Consider the following 20,027-nt stretch of genomic DNA (forward strand, 5'->3'; position numbering starts at 1 on the left):
TAGTTCGTCTAGGCTGCTGTCTCCTTGTTGATTTTCTTTTTGGAAGACCTATCCATTGATGTCAATAAGGTGTTAAAATAGCTGGCTACTACTGTATTTCTGTTGATCTTTCCCTTTATGTCCATCAAGAATTGCTTCACATATTTAGGGGCTCTTATCTTGGGTATGTAAACGTTTACTAGGGTTATATCCTCTTGTTGGATTGTTCCCTTTATCATCTTATAGTGTCCCTCTTTGTCTCTTATTATAGCCTTGGTTTTAGAGTCTATTCATTAGATATGAGTATTGCTACCCCAGCTTTTTTCCCCTTTCCATTTGCATGAAATATCTTTTTCTGCCATTTTACTTTTAGTATGTGTGTATCTTTTGTTGGTGATGAGGTTGGTCTCTTGGAGACAGGATACATGTAGGTCTTGCATCTACCCTATGTGTTTAGATTGGAGCATTTAGTCCATTTACATTTAAAGCGATTATTGATAGGTATGTATTTCTTGCCATTTTAGTCTTTTAACTATGTTTCTCCATTTTTTTCTTCTTCCTCTTCCTTTCCCCTCCTTCCTTCTCCTCCTCCTCTTCTTAAAAAAGACCCTTTAACATTTATTATAATACTAGTTTGGCAGTTACAAACTCCTTTAGCTTTTTCTTGGATGGGGAGCTCTTTATTTTCCCTTCAAATTTAAATGATAGCCTTGCTGAGTAAACTAGTCCTATAGTTCCTTGCTTGTCATCACTTTGAATATTTCATGCCAATCCCTTTTGGCCTGATATGTTTCTGTTGAGAAATCGGCTGACAGTCTTATGGGAGATCCTTGTATGTAAGTAACTGCCTTTCTCTTATTGCTTTCAAGATCCTCTCTTTTCTTTAACCTCTGCCATTTAAATTTTTAAAAAATCCTCACCCAAGGGTATGTTTATTGATGAGGGAGAGGGAGAGAGAAAGAGAGAGAGACAGACAGACATTGATGTAAGAGAGAAACATCAGTTGGTTGCCTCCTATATATGCCCTGACCAGGGATTAAACCTGCAGCCTAGATATGTGTCTTGTGGGAATAGAACCCACATCTTTTTGGCATATGGGATGACACTCCAACCAACTGATCCATCTGGCCAGGGCATAACCTTTGTCATTTTAATTACTGTATTTTACTGGGTATAATGCACACTCTTTTGCCCATTTTTTTAAGGAAAAAATAAGGATGTGCTTTATACATGATTACAGTGATTACATATCATGGGTATAATAATCCCATGTATAATGTGCACAAAAACATGGGTGCGCATTATACATGACAAAATATGGTATGATGTGTCTTTGTGTGGGCCTCTTTGCATTCATCTTGTTTGGAACTCTCTGTACTTACATATAAGTCTGTTTCTTTCACCAGGTTAGGAAAGTTTTAAGTAATTACTTCTTCAAGTAGCTTCTCAATTTAATCCTGTTTCCTTCTTCTAGTACCCGCATGATGCATATGTTGTTATACTTCACACTGACCCAAAGTTTCCTTAAACTGTCCTCATTTTTTAAAAACTTTTTTTCCTTTTGCTGCTCTGATTGGGTGTTTTCTGCTACCCTGTCTTCCAATTTGCTGACTCAGTTCTCTGCTTCAGCCAACCTACTGTTTATTCCTTCTACTTCTATTCTACTATTCTACTCTTCTATTCTACTACTATTCTTTATTTCAGTACTGTATTCTTCACTTCTGATGGTTTTTCATGGTTTCTATGTTATTTATATGCTTATTATCTCTTTGTTGAAACTCTCACTAAGTTTTTTGAGTATCTTTATAACCATTTTTTAACTCTATATCTTATAAATTGCTTATCTTCATTTCATTTAGCTCTTTCTGGAAATTTCTCCTTTCATTTGGGACATTTTTTGTCTCCCTATTTTGACTGCCTCTTTGTGTTTGTTTCTATGTATTAGGTAAATCTGCTATGAATTTCAGTTGTGGTAGGGTGGCCTTATGTTGTAGGTGTCCTGTGGAGCTCAGTGATACAGTGATCACCTGAGCTGGGTGATCCAGGAATATTTCTTACGTGGGTATGTGGACCCTCCTGTTGTAATTGAATCTTGATTTCTTTTTCTTTTTTAAGATTTTATTTATTTATCTTTAGAGGAGAAGGGAAGGAGAGAAGGAGAGAAACTTCAGTGTGTGGTTGCCTCTCATGTGTCCCCTCCTAGGAACTGGCCTGCAACCCAGGCATGTGCCCTGACTGGGAACTGAACCATGATACTTTTGTTCACAGGCCTGTGCTCAATCCACTGAGATACGCCAGCCAGGTGAGTCTTGATTTCTATTGGCCTGTTCATACATGGGGTTGACTCTCAGGCTGGTTGACTGTGAGGATCAACTCATACCTCAGTGTATGAACTGCTGTGCAGGTGCTGATAACATGAAGTGGAATTTGCTTCTGAAGGGCCTGTTGCCTGCTGAGATCTCTCTGTAGCTATGCCACTTGCCCAAGCTAACTGGGTCCAACTCTATGTTGACTGAAACTGGTGACTGGGTGTGTTGGTTCCGGGATCTCCTGAGAGGGATTCTGGTTCAGGCCAAATGTCAAACATGCCTGTGACTGGCTCTGGGCAACCTGTTTAGAGCTACAAAATGACTCACAGTTTGTGGGTTCCTGAGTGTGCATGGGAAGGACCAGCTGTGAACTAAGGTCAGCTTTTGCCAGCACTGGGCACAAAGCAGTTCAGCAAAAGTCCTAAGGCACTACAAGATCTGCCTCTGCCTGCCTCCACATGTCAGCTGCCCGCTAGTCTCAGTCAGTAAAGGGCCTCATGTGGTACTTGAGTTGCATGAGGCAGGTTCTCAGTGAGTTACCAGGGGTGAGTGGTGTTTACCAGATCAATACAGGTTCAAACTGTGAGGTGCTGGGTCTGAGGCCACTCAGCAAATGTTCCAAGGTGTATACCAACTCTGGCTGCAGCTTCTGGGTGCTCACACACCTTTGTGGTGGGGCAGGGGTCTCAGGGAGTCATCAGGGTGCAGATAGCAGTATTTAGGACTTCTGCCACGATGGAGGCATAGGTGGAAGCACTGCGCCTTCTCACACAACCAAGTTTAAAAACAACAAATTTTTAGCAACAAAAACGCAACCAAACCACAGGAAATTGAACTACATGGAAGTCTGACAACAACAAACCCTTCAGCCAAACCAGTAAGAGGGGCAGAGCCAACAGCAGAGCGGGGTAGGGCAGGAAAGATCCACCGGACCGACCCGGGTGTGCAACCCAGGCGTGCCAGCAGCCATAGGTGGATCCCAGTTGTGGAGTGGCGGGCAGACCCACTGAGGGCGCAAGGTGGTGGACTCACTGAGGGCTGACCACAGTCACACATTCGAGTGCAGATAAACTGGTGAAAGAGTGAAGCAGTGAGAAAGACCGTGTAGGCCCCAGTGGCGGAAAGTGGCAGAGGGGGCCACCATTGTCCCTCTCTGACCCCACCCCCACATACAGCGTCACAAACCAGTGACTTGGGTGGCCTCTCTCTGACCCGCCCCCACATATAGGGTCACAAACCAGTGACCTGGGTGGCTCTGCCCTGGTGAACACCTCCTCATACGTAACAGGCACAAACAGATCAAAACATGGCTCAAGAACAACTCAGAGCCCCAGAACCCATAAATCTAAGCAATCAAGAAATTGCCAACCTATCAGAGGCACAATTCAAAACACTGGTGATCAGGGTGCTCACAGAACTGGTTGATTTTAGTCACAAATTAGAGGAACATATGAAGGCTAAACTAATTGAAATGAATGGAAATGTACAGGAAACCAATAGTAATGGAAAGGAAACTTGGACTCAAATCAAAGGAGTGGACCAGAAGGAGGAAAAAAAATGACCAAACAGAAAAGGATGAAGAAACAAGAATTCAAAAAAATGAGGAGAGGCTTAGGAACCTCCAGGACATCTTTAAATATTCCAGCATCCGAATTATAGGGGTACCAGAAGGGGAAGAGGAACAGCCACCAGTGGAAAACTTATTTGAACAAATAATAAAGGAGAATTTCCCCAATCTGGCAAAGGAAATAGACTTCCAGGAAATCCAGGAAGCTCAGAGGGTCCCAAAGAAGTTGGACCCAAGAAGAAACACACCAAGGCACATCATCATTATATTAGCCAAGATTAAAATGAAAGAGAGAATTCTAGAAGCAGCAAGAGATAAGGGAACAGTCACCTACAAAGGAGTTCCCATCAGATTGTCAGCAGATTTCTCAAAAGAGACCTTACAGGCAAGAAGGGGCTGGAAAGAAGTATTCTAAATCATGAAATCCAAAGACCTACAACCAAGACTGCTCTATCCAGCAAAGGTTTCATTTAGAATGGAAGGACAGATAAAGTGCTTCTCAGATAAGATCAAATTCAAGGAGTTCATCATCACCAAGCCCTTATTATATGAAATGTTAAAGGGACTTACCTAAGAAAAAGAAGATAAAAAAATATGAACAGTGAAAGGACAGCAAACTCACAGTTACTAAGAACCACACCTAAAACAAAACAAACTAAGAGGACAGCTAGATCAGGAGCAGAACCAAAGAAATGAAGATCACATGGAGGGTTAGCAACAGGGGAGTGGGAAAAGGAGAAGGGGGGAGAAGGTACAGAAAATAAGTAGCATAGATGGTAGGTAGAAAATAGATGGGGGGGGCAAGAATAGTATGGGAAATATAGAATCTAAAGAACTTAAGACACGTGGTCATAAACTAAAGGGGGGAATGGTGAAGGAGGGGTGTGCAGGGTGGAGGGGAATGAAGGGGGAAAATAGAACTGTAATGGTATAATCAATAAAATATATTAAAAAAAGATAGCAGCATTTATTAGGCCCAAGCATACCAAGATTTGGCCATATGAAGGGAGCGCTCTACCCCAGTTGGGTGTGTGAGTGAAAAATTTCCTCCATCCTACAGCTATAGGACTCAGACTGTCCTGGATTTTGCCGAAAGTTTGATCTCAGCAGGACCAGGCTGCTGGGTGTTGGGAGAAGTGCCCATCAAGATTGGAGGTAGGTTGGTGGCAGGGGGGGGGAGGGGGGTGGTGCTGCCTCCCTTCACGCCCCACTGCTCCAGAGCCACACAACTCAGTCTGTCCCAAATTCTGTCCAAATCTCAGCAGGGTGGGGCCAGCAGGAGTCAAGAGAATGGGGCTTCTGGGAAGCCAGAGGGTGGGGCTAGAGGGTCTACTATATGGAGGAGGCACCAGTCAGTTTCACAGAAAAATGGGGGGAATGGCAGTCACTCCAAAGACATACAACTCAGTCACTGCCACCCCTGAGTCTGCCCAGACATCCACACTCTGGTCAAGCAGCTGACTCCTCAGCAGGGCACTGGTTTTGCAGGAAGTTCTGGGGCTACAAGAAGTTCAGAGGATGGGGCTATTGCTACAGCATAGGCTGATGCTGTATGGAGAGGAGTGCCCCACCCAAGTAAGATGGCATCTGGAGTATGGAAGAATGACTCAGTACAGGGGTCTTGGTGGCTATCCCTTCAGCTCTGTTCCCAGAGCCACAAACCCTTGTCTATCCTCATGCAACTCTAGCCAGCTCTGCCCTCCCTCCACTGGACCCCAGGGTGAGTGGCTTCAGGTGAGATTTTATTCATTGGCTCTTTAGGAGGGCACCTGGGTCTCTAGCAGAGTCTGTCTCTTTCTGGCAGACAGAATCCCTGTTGATTTTCACAGCCAGGTGTTATGTAGGTGCCTCTTCCTGGCTCTGGTGCTCTGGGCTAGGGAGCCCACTGCCTTGTAGTCTTACATGCATCTTGCCATGAGTGATTTGAGGGACTGTTAGTTGTTTATCAACATCAGTGTCTTTTATAGAAATAGAGCCCCTGATTCTATTTCTAGACACAAGTCCACTTTGAATAAAGACCACAAATATAGCCAGCTGTGACAGAAAAGAAATGTACAACTTTCAGGTTGTATATATCTTTCTTTCTGCATTTCCTCCCGCTGGAATTCTGACATAATAATAAGCCACCTTGACATACAGGCAAGAGACACATCAGAGATGTTGGTTCTGTGATACTCAGGCTCCTGGACAACAAACTGGGACAACTACCACCCTGGGACTGCTTGCTCCAGGCTGTTCCATGAGAGAAATATAAATTTTGATTTATTTAAGCCATTTTAAATTTGGGTTTTGGTTATAGTAGCTCAACTTGTATCTAAACCTTCATCTGGGGGAAGGAGAGGGGACTAATCACTGTCATATATACACAGAAACTTGATCAGTAGGTGACAAAGATGGTGTTGTATGGTGGATGGATGTGGGCTATAATGAAGTTCCTAGAAGCAGCAATACTGTCTCTGTTGATGCTAAAGAAGTAGCTGAGGCTTTAAAAATACTAAAAGTATAGGATTTTCATATATGTAATGCAATGCCTAGAAATGCATTGGTGACAAAAACAATTGCTTATCATTGTAATTCAATAAAAATTTGATGCAGTCCTTGAGAAAAATGATTTCTAATACTCATTGGCTGACCTCAGTTTGAGGTTTAGCATTCCATGTTTGTGGAATTCAGATTTTAAGGAAGAAGAATTAATGAAAGAATATGGCATAGAACAGAGAAATTCTTCAGTTAGGGGGAGAAAGCAAAGTTGTCTGTACTTTGGAAGTTTACAGATGTGCTTCAGAGCAAACAGGCTGAATTATTTTGGCTGTGCAAACAGTAGACTTGAAGGATAGTAGTCTGACTAGATTTCCATTTCCTGGAGTCCTTTCCAATTACAAAGTGACATTTAGCAGGCACACGGCCCTTTTATCTATCCCACCATTATGCATGCCTTTCCTGTCCAGGAAGTAGAACTCTTTGTGACATAGATGCTGGTTTTAGTTACAGGAATAACTAACTTCTGAGAAGTACTTAAGAACTTACAAAGTCCTCTAGGTTATTTGTTTTTACATTGCCAAGAATGAAATAGACAGTTGACGTTGATCTTGGTATTGGCACCTTCCGGCCACATCCTTCCAACTGACTAATCAACAAATATTTGTGGAGCTTTTCTCTTAGACCTATGATGAAATGGGCCTGGGGATCTCCAAAGCTGGAAACTCTCTGGCTCTTTACTGGTGATAACTTCTGATGGGGCCACCACCGAAAACATCAGGGAATTCTCTCGATCACACAAAGTTCTCTTCATGAGCATTCCTCTCTACACACACATTCCTGACCCAGTTCATTCTTCAATTGACCTTTTAGTGTAGCAAGTTCAGATTTGGGAGTACACTCCAATATATTCAGGTCTGTTAATAATATGGTGGGGTTGTTTTTGCTTATTTTATTTTGCCATAGCTTAACCCAACGATTAGGTAACTGTATGTTGTTAAGATATTTTACTCTTCAATTCTACCTTTATATCAATTAACTTCACCTACCTACAGCTCTTAGTCATGAAGGAAGCAAAATTCTTTTTATCGATTGTGACCAGGTTTCTCCCTTAGTATCAGGACAGGCTGTACCTCTAGCAGTTTCTCAATGTTGCATTGACTTTCATTTGTAGATAACAAGACACCTGGCTTCTGGTAGGCACTCTGAACTGCTGCTCTTTCTCCATTCCTTCCAGGCATTTTGTAACCCATCTACCTTGTATCACCCACCTTGTTCTCAACAGCATCTCTCTTACTCAGCATGCATGGTCCTCATTGAGTTTGCATGCCCAAGTCTCTTATCCATATATCTGTCTATCCACACATATGGGCAAATTATCCAGCTTTTGTATTTCAACTTCCAGTATATATTGTGTTACTTTTCTGTATAAAAACTGATTTAAAAATTCATGTTTACTACAGAGCCCCCAACATCATCTCTGGCACTTCTGCTCCTACCTTCCACATTGGTCCCAGCCCCACTCACCAGCCATCGAGGAGACGACCACAATGCTTCCGTTGCTCTTCTTCAGCATAGGAAAGGCAGCCATACTCATGACCACATAACTGAGGTAGTTGACCTCCATACTTTTGCGCACGAAGTGGATATCACCAGTAAATAGTTTCACTGGAGTGTTGGTGATGTGGTTGAGAATGAGCATGTCTAGTCCCCCTGCAAGAAATGACTGTGTTGAGAGAAACTTTCTGGGGTTGAAACCTTTCCTTCCTTCCCCCTTGCCAAAGGTCCCCGAGCAGATATCCATAGAGCAAGCCCAGAAGAGGAGAGAGGAGAAGCAGCCTCACCCATGATCTTTTCAGCTTTGGCAACAAATTGCTCTGCGAAGGTCATGTTCTCCATGGAGCCAGCAACGTAGTGTGCGGAGGCTGCCCCGTATTCCAGGCAGTCAGACACGATCTGCAGGGACACAGGTATCTTGGGGTCAGTATTAGCTGCAGACCTTTGGGAGCAGACTCTGAAGTAAGGGGATTTATTTACTTGTTTATTTTTAGAGAGAGGGGAGGGAGGGAGGGAGAAAGAGAAAGAGAGAAACATTGGTGTACGATTGGTTGCCTCTGGCATGCCTCCAGGCCCACAACCCAGGCATGTGCCCTGATTGGGAACTGAACTGGTGACCTTTTAGTTCACAGGCCAAAACTCAATCCACTGAGCTGCACCTGCCAGGGCTAAAGGGGATTTAGATAAGAAGTTGCCCACAGCTCTGTTTTGATAAGAAACGGTAGTAGGTTTGTGTGTATGAGTGTAAAAGCAGTGAATATGCAGTGAACGCATGTATGTGTGTGTGTGTGTGTGTGTGTGTGTGTGTGTGTGTGTGTGTGTTGCTAAATGCAACCTGACACAATCTTTGTCTTCTGTAGAAAAGACTTTTTGGAAGTATTTAATGTAGGGTGTGAACAGAGAAATCATGACTGTGTCAGTGTTCAAGTCCATGATTTGTGTTTATGAGTTTCTGTGAAGAGATGTTTCTGAACAATGCTAGTTTCTATGTGGGTAGTCCTAGGTTTGTAAATGTTTGTATAGCCTTGGGTTTGTGAGTCTGAGCATATGAGAGTGCATGTATCGGAGAGTTTGCATGGGTACAAGAACATGAATTATTCAGTAAGTACAGGAATTTAGGTATCTGAGCACATAACTACACATCCGTGACTTTGTATGTAAATGGGTACGCCTAGGCATGTCTATGAGTACATATAGCCCAAGAACTTTGTGTCTATATATACGTTCATAGGAATGAACACTGCAATTTGTATTATTGTGGGTATTTGGCTGTGTGAGCCTGTAAGTGTGTGTATGTGTGTTTATGTGTGTGTATGCATCTGTGTATGAATGTGCCAGCCTCTGAGTGTTGGCACGTGTATGTACATAAGTATATATAAGAATACATGTGAGTATACATGTGTTTTGGGGAACAGAACACGCACCTTCTTTAGAGCTTCTTCAGACCTTGCTGTCACCATTACATGGGCTCCCATCTTCGCCAGATGATAGGCTATTTCTTTTCCGATCCCCTTGCTGGCTCCTGTGACAATCACTTTCTTCCCCCGGAGCAGTTCTGGGAAACGCCAAAAGGAAGTAAGGAGCATCCCCAACACGGCGGCAAAATTCCTCCCCCCGTGCTGGGTGTGGGCCCCTTATCTCAGCGAGTAAATGTTACGACTACAGGTCGGCTTCTCTCAAACTGCATAAATCAGTGAAGAATAGCTCCAGTCTTCCTTGAATATGCTCTGAAAGGGAGGTTTGGCTTGCTTTCTCAAAACGAGCTTTCGTACTGTCTTCCCTTAAAAAAAAAAAAAGCCTTTATGGACAGAAGGTTCAGCTAGAACACTAGGGTTCCAGATGTTTCTGGACCCAGCCAGTTTTGCGCAATTGAAATAAAATGCAAAAGCCATCAAACCACGTCTTCACAGAGATTCCAGGAATTTCCCCTCGTTTCTATTTAGTCATCAACTCCAGACAACTTTTTTGCCTACTATCAGTCTGTCCCTGGAGCCCAGATATTTGGCCGAGTTGTCAATTTTAGTATTAACCTCATTTTTGAAGGGAATCTGAAGTTGCTTTTTCATTAAGGGTGCCAAATACAACATGGACTATTTCGTACTCTCTTGACCACATGATTACCCTTCCCTGTACTCCTATTGTTCGTAACCTGTGGCTGGAGGACACAGAAATACTTTTCTGCCTCAGGGTCCCTTATTGTTCAGCAGTTTTGGGGATCAGGAAATTACGATGATCCTTAGACACCCCAGCTAAACATGGTTTTGGGGTAAAAAGTCTATTCCCTCCAAATTAGACACAAAATAGGTACTTACCTGGTCTGAATTCCTCATTTGCAGAATAGTAGTAGCAGGCCAAGAAGATCCCCAGAATGGGGAGGAGATAGTTTTTCATAAGAGCCATCGGAGAAGGATCTGGCACAAGGAGCCCTGTGGGACAGACAGAGAAGATCCACACAACTTTCTACAATATCCTAGGCAGGCAGCGGACTCTGAATTGTGACATCAGGCATGAGAGGCTGGAGTAATCTCAGGCAGTGCTAGCCAGTGAGAGCAGTGATTGGATATAAGTGAGATCCCATTTGTACTGGCAGCCTTTGTGGTAGATTTCACAATGCACGATATTTATTCCATTTCACTAAGAAGAGACTTTTACAGATGGCTAAGCTCATGACTGTACAGGACCGGATTCCCACGCATCACTACCCTGAGCCCATCTTTCTCTTAAAACCATTCCCACCAGGAATCAACAGCCTTACAAAAGTGTACGTCAAAGACCGAGAGAATGTGGGCGTGTGGCTTCTGGGGAAATATGACTAATAGCAAAGAGAGCCAAGTGTATAAACCAAATCTTACCCTCAGCCCCACCACCTAGTCGGAAAAAATTAAAAATAATAGCACAACACACACAAAATAACCTTAAGAAAATATGCGTACTTCTTGGAAAATAAAAAGAAAACAAGCCCTATAAACCCCACACTCAAGTTCAATGAACTTGTATTACAACATCAAAGAGGAATGCAAGCCAGCTGAACCTAGATGGCAGGAAACCCAAGACCAGTTCAAGACTCTTCAGGAAAGTGCAACGGAATGTACACTTATTACTTTGATAGCAAATAAAGACAAAACAATGAGTACTAAAGGAAAAAGAGGCACCAAGCTATTAAATTGGGCCTTATAAATTCTGTAGAGGAACAAGAATCATGGAGAAGTTGCTACAGTAGATCTGGTACAGGAGAAAAAGCAACTAGCACCGTCACAGCAAAGTTGGGTTGAAAAGCCCACATCCATCTAAAAATTGACCTGGTAACTGTGAAAGGACCATAGAGGAGAAGCTCTCTAGTAATTTAGAATTTATCACAGAAATATAGAAATAACCACCTTAGTATGCCTGTAGTAAGAATTCATTAAGAGGCAATCCTTCAAGAAAAAGTTTAAGATGTATTATTGTTAAGTTTTTCAACTTAAAGCCAACTAACCAAAAAACAGAATTTACGCCATCACAAAGCAAATTCAGAATTCTGCTAGTTACCAACAGAGCGAGGAAACATTCGAAGGTGATGATAAGAACGGGTACCAAGTTCTGGAGGGGGAGTATGGCTTGAGGGTGGGAGTTTGGGTATTTGCACGAAATCGAGACAAATTGAGTTATGACCCCAAGGACAGTGTCTGGAAACACTCACTGAATTTTCACTTCAGAGGAGGGGATAATAATTTAAGGGAGATGAAATAGTTTGTCAAAACGGGCTCACAGCTGTAAATTTTACTTCCAGAAAACAATGAAGATTTGAGAACAGTTGGGGGCTAGACAGAGCTCAAGGTCCATGGAGGAAAAAAAAAAAGAAAATGTAAGTGGAAAATGATATTACATACTGTCAGAACTGCATGAAAGAGTTATATGCATAATTTTATAAATGACTTTATGCTACCAAAGTACACATGGCAGACTAGACTCTTGTTTGCATCTCTAGAGGGAAGGAAATTTAAGTTTTGTTTTTTTTAGCACTATACTATTAATAACACAATTATAGGAAACAAAAAATTTCTTGAGAATATGACGATGCTGAAATGATAGATAGACAAACTAGGGAAGTTCGTTGTCTGACAAAAAAAGAAAAATATTTAAAATGCACTACAGAAAACATAAGTTAAAGAAATAAAAAATTACAGTAAGTCAGATAAACAGCAGGGGGATAGGATGTAAAGCAAATGCATCAGCTACTGTTGATTTTTGTCTGAATTAAAAAATAAAGCCCAACACTGTGCTGCCTCGAAAGACATTTAAACACAGACATTAAAACACACACACAGATCAATGGTTTGATTACCTAATAGCTGTCCTGATAGAAGACATGGATATAGGGAAAGCACCTACCAAAATAATTTTCATGGAATTGGATGAAATCCTTTTTCGTCAATAAAATGCATTGAGAAGAGAGGACATTGCATAATGGTATACCTTCTTAGCAGTTCTCAAAATTTTTAGTCTTGGGATCCATTTACAATCTCAAAAATTATTGAGGGTCTCAAAGAATTGTGTATATGTGTGTTTTAGCTATTGATATGATATAAGACAGTTTTTTTTAAACTCAAGGATACATAAGCATGCATGTCATATGCTTGGTTTTCTCATACATCTTGTAGTCTCTGAAAAATTCATGAAAGAATATAGTAGGGAAAAAAGTCAAATGTTATCTTGGTACGATTATGAAACTAGTTTTGACCTTTTAAGCCCCCATGAGGGTCTCAGAGACCCAGGAGTACCACATTTTGACTATATGATGTAATAATACCGACTCTTTGTCTGTCCCTATCTACAAGCCTGGTTGTTTCATTTGCTTGTGGATTCCTGGAGGACATGGACTGTATCTTTTTCATCTTTGTATCTCTCCATCGCTCTCTGGCCTTGCTCCAGAGTATGTATTCAGTGGGCCTTTGAGTTTGAGTGTTTCGGAGGTCCTGCAGCAACTAGACGATGGCTGTCTTTCTGGAGCCCAATTTACTGAGCAAGAAAGTCACTGGGATTCTGTGTTCTGGTTAGAAACAATCAACTCCATTCTCTAGTCCTCTTCTAGAGGTTCTCAACCAATTTTTAAAAATTTGAAAGGAAATACAACTGTTTCACTTAGCATTTCTTTCAAGTCAAACTTCCCCAATGAAGTAAAGTTCCACTTCTCCATGCTACCCTCTATTTAAAAAAATTAATTTGTTGGGGTACCATTGGCTAATAACATGCAATATTCAGGTGTACAACATTATAATTAGACATCTCTGTAATTTATTGTGTGCTCACCATTGGAAATCTAATTTCCTTTCACTGTCATATATTTGACCCCCATTACCCACGGCTCCCTCCCCACCCCCTTTCCCTCTGGGACCCACCTTTTAGAATGGTCATTATCAAAAAGATAAGAAATAGCAAGTGTTGGAGAAAAAGGGACCTAACACACTGCTGTTGGGAATGACAATTAGTGCAGTCACTATGGGAAATGGTATAGAGGTTCCTCCAAGAATTAAGAGTAGAGCTATTTCTCTGGCCAGGTGGCTGGGTTGGTTGAAGCATCGTCCCCTAATCAAAAGGTCTCAGGTTTGACTCCCAGTTAGGGCACACACCTAGGTTGTGGGTTTGATCCCCACTTGGAGTGGGTACAGAAGGCAACCAATTGATGTTTCTCCATCTCTCTTCCTTCCTCTCTCCAAAATCAAATAAAATTTCCTCAGGTGAGGATTAAAAGAAAGGAGTTGAGTCACCACATGACCCAGCAACCCTCTTCTGCACACTGCCCCTCATATGCAATGCACTGACTATCTCCATTTTGGAGAAGGTGTTTCATGAAATATCATGAACACAACCTGGAAGTTTTCAAAACCCCGTAGAGAGAATGTTCCCTGAGCTGGAGGTGCATGTCAGAGGCCAGCTAGACATTGATTCCCAGCCAAACAAATGGCTAAATGGGGTCAAGAAAAATCAACAAGGACCCTGGCTGGGTAGCTAAGTAGGTTAAAGTGTCATCCTGACACACCAAGGTTGCGGTTTCGATCCCCAGCTGGGGCACATACAAAAAGCAACCCACGAATGCATGAATGGGTGGAACAACAAAATCAATGTCTCTCTGTCTCAAATCATAAATAATTTTTTTTTAAAAAAGCAACAAGGTGGGAAGAGCTCAGGCGTTGGATGAGAAAGGGTCTCTGAGGGATGGGCCAGATCTGGAAAGAGGAATAGAAGATGGCAAATGTGAAAAGGAGCAGCCAGAGGGAAATCTGCACACAGTTTGCCTGAAATGTGGATCCTGAGAGGACTGCCTGTCATTTCTGGGGGCACAGCAGCTGCTTTGCTTTTCAGCACTGTTTAGAAGCTTTGCTAAGAAAGCAGCCTCTTCTTTTTGAAAATGAATCCTGCCAGGGGAATAATGGGCAGCGTTCAGAGTAAAAGGTGGGTGAACCCTCTCTGTTTGGAGGTTCTGCTTTCTCTGGGAAAAATAACACCAACATGTTGAGAAAGGAAAGGATCTTAGCACAATATCAGAATGTATAAAATTCTCCCCTTCTCAAACAAAGGTATCATGCTAACTGCCATGTAAACAAAACTTACAGCCAACACCATACTCAATGTGCAAAAACTAAAAGTATTTTCTTTAAGATCAAGAACAAGACAGGGATGTCTGCTTTCACTACTCTTACTCAACACAGTACTGGAAGTCCTAGCCACAGCAATCAGACAATAAGAAGAAATATAAGGCATCCAATTGGAAAGGAGGAAGTAAATTTGTCATTATTGTCAGATAACATAATATTATACGTAAAAAACCATATAGGCTCCACCAAAAAACTACTAGACCTAATAAATGAATTTGGTAAAGTAGTAAAATACAAAATCAATATTCAGAAATTGATGGTATTTCTATACACCAATAAGAACTATCAGAAAGAAAAACTAAGAAAACATTCCTATTTACTATTGCAACAAAAAAATGAAGTACTTAGGAATAAATTTCCTTAGGAATAAATGAAGTACTTAGGTAAAAGAGCTGTATTTAGAAAACTATAGGACACTGAAGAAAGAAATGGAAGAAGATACAAATAAGTGAAAGAATATACTGTATTCATGGATAGGAAGAATTGACATCATTAAAAAGTCCACAGTACCCAAAGCTAATTACCTGAATCTATAGATTCAATGCAAGTCCTATTACAATACCAATGGCATTATTTCACAGATCTGGGACAAATATTCCAAAAAGTTTTATGGAACCAAGAAGAATAACCTCAGATATCTTGGGAAAGAAGAACAAAATTGGAGGGATTACAATACCTGATATCAAACTATGCTACAAGGCCACTATAATCAAAGTAGTCTGGTACTGGTATAAGACCAGACACTTAGATCAGTGAAACAGAGAGCCCAGAGATAAACCCATATCTCTATGTTCAATTAATATTTTACAAAGGGGGCAGGAGCATACAATGGAGTAAAGACAGTCTCTTCAGTAAATGGTGTTGGGAGAGCTGGACAGCTACGTGCAAAAAAATGAACCTAGACCACTAACTTACACCAGACATTAGAATAAACTCAAAATGGGTAAAAGACTTAACTGTAAGTCATGATACAATAAAATTCTAGAGGAAAGCATAGGCAGTAAAATTTCAGATATCTCACAGAGCAATGTTTTTGCTGACGTATTTCCTAAGGCAAAGGAAACAGAAAAAATTAAGCACATGGGACTGCATCAAACTAAAAAGCTTCTGCACAGCTAAAGAAACCATCAGCAAAATGAAAAGGGAACCCATCGTATGGGAGAACATATTTGCCAATGATACATTGGACAAAGGTTTAAACTCCAAAATATATAAAAAACACATACGACTCAACACCAGGAAGACAATCTAATAAAAAAAATGGATAAAGGACCTGAATAAACACTTCTCCAAGGAGGACATACAGATGGCCCATAGACATATGAAAATGCTCAATATTGCTAGCCATCAGAGAGATGCAAATTAAAACCACAATGAGATATCACTTCACACCTGTCAGAGTGGCCATCATCAATAAATCAACTAACAACAAGTGCTGGCAAGGATGTGGAGAACAGGGCACCCTACTGCACTGTTGCTGGGAATCCAGACTGGTGTAGCCACTCTGGAACACAGTATGGAGTTTCCTCACAAAATTAAAAGTGGAACTGCCTTTTCACCCAGCGATTACACTTCTGGGAATGTATACAAAGAACCCTGAGGCACCAATTCAAAGCAATATATGCACCCTTATGTTGACAGCAGCATTATTTATAATAGCCAAGATTTCAAAACAGCCTAAGTGCTGATCAGTAGATAAATGGATGCAAAAGCAGTGGCACATTTACACAGTGAAATACTAAGCAGCAGTGAAAAAGGAAGGAATTCTTACCTTTTGAGCATAGATAGAAGTGGAGACTATTATGCTAAGTGAAGTAAGTCAGGCAATAAAGGACAAATACCATATAATCTCAATTATAATTGGAATCTAAAAAACAAAATAAATTAATGAGGAAAATAGAACCAGAGGCAAGGAAACAAGGAACAAACTGATGGTTGTAAGAGGGAATTGGGGGGACGTTGAGACTGGTTGGAAGATGAAGGGGTTAGATGAAGAACATACATCTCTCATGCATATGAACAACAGTGTGGGGATTGACTATGGGAAGGTGGGCTGGCGAGGGGAGGGGGAAAGGGAAAAATCGGGATAGTTATAATAGCATAATCAATAAAAAAATTTAAAAAAATTCTTTCTTTCTTTTCACTCTCCCACCCCAATACAGTTTCTCAGGTCTGACTTTTTAGGAGTTTGTAAAGATGTGCATGGTCACTGAAATCTGATCTCAACTATGGAAACAACCATCCTTTCTTCTGAGAACTCGGACTTCTCCTCCCCTCACCCCTCCTCCTTTTGTTTTCTCTGTCCTGGGGAAGAGGTTCTCATTCCTTAATCCTTTTGCAGGACCCTACTCCTAATGGACAGCTCTACTCATATTTTCCTACTAACGAGACTCAGATGTGGAAAAATGAACTAGACATGGGATAAGTTGCCCTGTATGTGCTGTCCTGTCCCCGCCTGTCATATGTAGTCTGTGGGAGGGGTCAGGAGAACTGGTGAGGCAACCACCTGGAGTCTGTTTGCCTGGGAGAGCTGCAAGCCTCTTGGGGAAGAACAAGCACCTAATTCGGCCCTGAGGATGGCCTGACCCCTGCCCCCCCTCTGTGGGGGTGGGGTGGAGACAGCTCTGAACATGTTGTAGGTTATTTTTTAAAAGACTTTATTATTTATTTATTTATTTATTGTAGAGAGAGGGCGAGGGAGGGAGAAAGACAGGGAGAGAAACATCAGTGTGTGGTTGCCCCTCACATGTCCCTTACTGGGAACCTGGCCCACAACTAAGGCATGTGCCCTGACTGGGAATTGAACCAGCAAACCTTTGGTTCGCAGGCTGGCACTCAATCCACTGAGCCACACCAGCCAGGGCGCTTTTCAGTTTTTTTATCTGGCCTTGTTCTCAGGGACCTGCACTGAAGCATGGAGGGGAGCAGGGCCTCCACACAGTAACTGAGGAAGTCGCTGCCTGGAACTGGTGAGACAGTGGTAGCACAGGCGGGTGGAGGGCGAATCCCACACAGCGGAGAGGACTGCCTCAAGCAAAGTCCCCCGCAGGTCTGGCCCTCTAGTGCTGTTTCCTGGTGGCTCTGCCCGGCTCTCAGGAAGCATAGCAAGGTGGCGGCAGCAGCCTCAGCCAGGTGCCTTCCTTAGGGTGCCAGTGACATCAGCGTTAGTCCCCGTGGTGGGAAATAGGGCGGCCAGACTTAGCAGGTTTAGTAGTTAGAAGTAGAGAACACCCAGTTAAATGTGACTTGCAGTTAAACAATGAATATATATTTTTAGGATATATGTAATTTCAACTATCTCATGGAATATAGTTACGCTAAACATCATTCATTATTTATTTGAAATTCAGATTTAACTGGGTATCTTATGTTTTATCTGACCATCCAAGAAGTGGCACAGAGCTCTGGGGACACTGGGAAACTGTGCCTTTGGTGTGGACCAGACATCCTTGACCGTGGCTACTGATAGCAAGAGGCGAGGTCTTCCCTGCATTGGCGCTCAACAGCCCGGCCACAGACAGCCTCCAGATGGGCTCTAGGCAGGAAAGGAGGAAAGGACGCCACCATGTGGCCCAGTGGAGATTTCTTCTACTAACATTTATTTAGTACTTACTCTGAGTCAGGTACAGTGAATGAAAAAAACAACAACAACAAACAAACACAATGTTTTCCGAGCCCTAGAAGAAGACACACAGTGGAAAGAAATTAAATGTATAAAGTGTTACCAGTGCTACCATGGAAGTCTGGTGGGGACCTGAAGAAGGAAATAGTTCATCCCGCGTGGGGCCTGCGCAAGTAGCAAAGGCTTAAGAGAGTTTAACCTAATTCATATTGAGCCCGAGCCCGAATGCTCCATGCAAATGAGGAAGGGTGAGAGGCTGAGTTAGGTTCCAGAACTGTGTGCGGGAGAGGGGAGGGCTGGTTTCTAGAACATTCCACACAAAGGAAGCCATGTGAGACCTTGGAAAGAGGTGTGAAAGAGCATGGCACACTTAGGAAATTGCGAACAATTCCATCTGGCAGGATCACTGAATTTTAAGGAGTGGGGTGCTACGTTGAGAAGTAAGCCTGGAGAAGTTAGCAGGAACCACGTCTCTGAGTGCCGTGAACGCCTACGGAGTCTGCAGTTCTGTCCATTTACTTCTAGTCATGAAGCTTCTGCACTCTGTGGTCTTGTTATCCCCCTCCCAGAGCTCCACCTGTTCACTGGCCTTTTTCTATTCCCTCATTGTCCTCATTTCTTTTCTCTCATATGCTAAAAGTTCAGGATCCCCTGCCTGCCTGCTGCTCACCAGTCCAGCCCCACTTCCTGCATCAACACTGCACTCTCCCTGAGGGCCACACTGGGTGTGGCCTTGTCCCCGGGGACACTTGTAGCTTCCTGGAGCTATGCCAGGCAATGTGAGGCTCCCAGAGACTCAGCTCAATTTTTCTACCACGCTTTCCATATTTTTGGTCCTGTTTACACCTTCTTGACTTTGCAGCAACCCTTGCTCCTCTTGCCTCTACCCTTGCTCTGAGGATCATCTTCCCTTGGGTTCTGTCCATTCATCTTTCCTGGACTTTCTTCCTAATTCTCTGACTGCTTCTTGACAGGGTTTTCTTCCCTTTCATTCTCCTTAAATGTTGGAGTTGGCCTTGATTCTGTCCCCACTTCTTCGTCTTCTCTGGGTGACTTCCCCAAATCCTACCTTTATGTTGGTGAGTCTTAAAAATCTCTGCCAGCTCTGCAGCCTGGTCTCCAAAGCTTCAGGCAGCATCACCCCTGTTTGCTCAACCTCTCCTTTTTATCCCTCCTAAACACTTCAAACTCAATATGCCAAAAGTGACCCGATAATTTTTAACAGTTTTTTTTTTTGCAGCATAGCTTATATACCAGAAAATTATCTCATGGTTAGTGTACAATTCAATGCTTTAAAAATAAACCTGCCAAGTGGGGAAACCATCACCACCATCCAGTTTTAGAACATTTCTGTCACCCCCATAGATCCTTCTTACCCATCTCCAATGACCTCCTGTTCCCATCCCATGCTCCAGGCAACCAATAATCCACATTCTGTTGTTGGGGGAAATTGATAGCTATTTTAAGACACAACAACGCAGTGACTAGAGAGTGATTTGTTTTTGCAGCCCAGTTGTTTTTGCAGCCTGGTGGCTTGTTTTGGCCCAAAGAGGCCAAAAGCCTCTCTTGGCTTCTCTGGACTGTTTATCATACCAGAGATAACACTCTGCTCCTTTTGCTTGTGTAAATTGCCTCCTGCTTTTGCGCCAGAAGTAAGGGTCTGAAGGACAGGCCCTCCCTTGCTCTATAAAAATAACTGCTCCCCCGCTGCTGAGGGCCCAGAATTTGGAAACTGACTCCTCTGGGTCCGCACCCGTAAAATAAACTTCCTCTCTGTACACCCAAAAGCGGCTGAGTTGTTTTCTGTAACACTATCTTTCATCTTAGTGAACTAGCATAATATGTGATCTTTTGTGTCTGACTACTTTGACCTTAGCATG

General features: G+C 42.5%; 2 protein-coding genes across 2 annotated transcripts in view; one reads left to right on the top strand and one right to left on the bottom strand.

Moving 5' to 3' along the window:
- Nucleotides 1-10,428, bottom strand: part of HSD11B1 (hydroxysteroid 11-beta dehydrogenase 1) — a 33,258-nt gene extending 22,830 nt beyond the window's left edge. The window contains exons 1-4 of the mRNA XM_037136975.2: nucleotides 10,203-10,428; nucleotides 9,315-9,445; nucleotides 8,178-8,289; nucleotides 7,861-8,046 (exon numbers count right to left, since the gene is read on the bottom strand). Coding sequence (XP_036992870.2) covers nucleotides 7,861-8,046; nucleotides 8,178-8,289; nucleotides 9,315-9,445; nucleotides 10,203-10,290 — 517 coding nt within the window. The 5' untranslated portion in view covers nucleotides 10,291-10,428. The remainder of the gene's footprint in view (nucleotides 1-7,860; nucleotides 8,047-8,177; nucleotides 8,290-9,314; nucleotides 9,446-10,202) is intronic.
- LAMB3 (laminin subunit beta 3) overlaps nucleotides 1-20,027 on the top strand; it is a 120,936-nt gene that overhangs the window by 18,744 nt on the left and 82,165 nt on the right. The window lies entirely within an intron of this gene.

The sequence above is a fragment of the Artibeus jamaicensis genome, unplaced genomic scaffold (genome assembly GCF_021234435.1).
Source record: "Artibeus jamaicensis isolate MK-2021 breed Jamaican fruit bat unplaced genomic scaffold, CSHL_Jam_final contig_2170, whole genome shotgun sequence".
In the NCBI taxonomy this organism is placed as follows: Eukaryota; Metazoa; Chordata; class Mammalia; order Chiroptera; family Phyllostomidae; genus Artibeus; species Artibeus jamaicensis.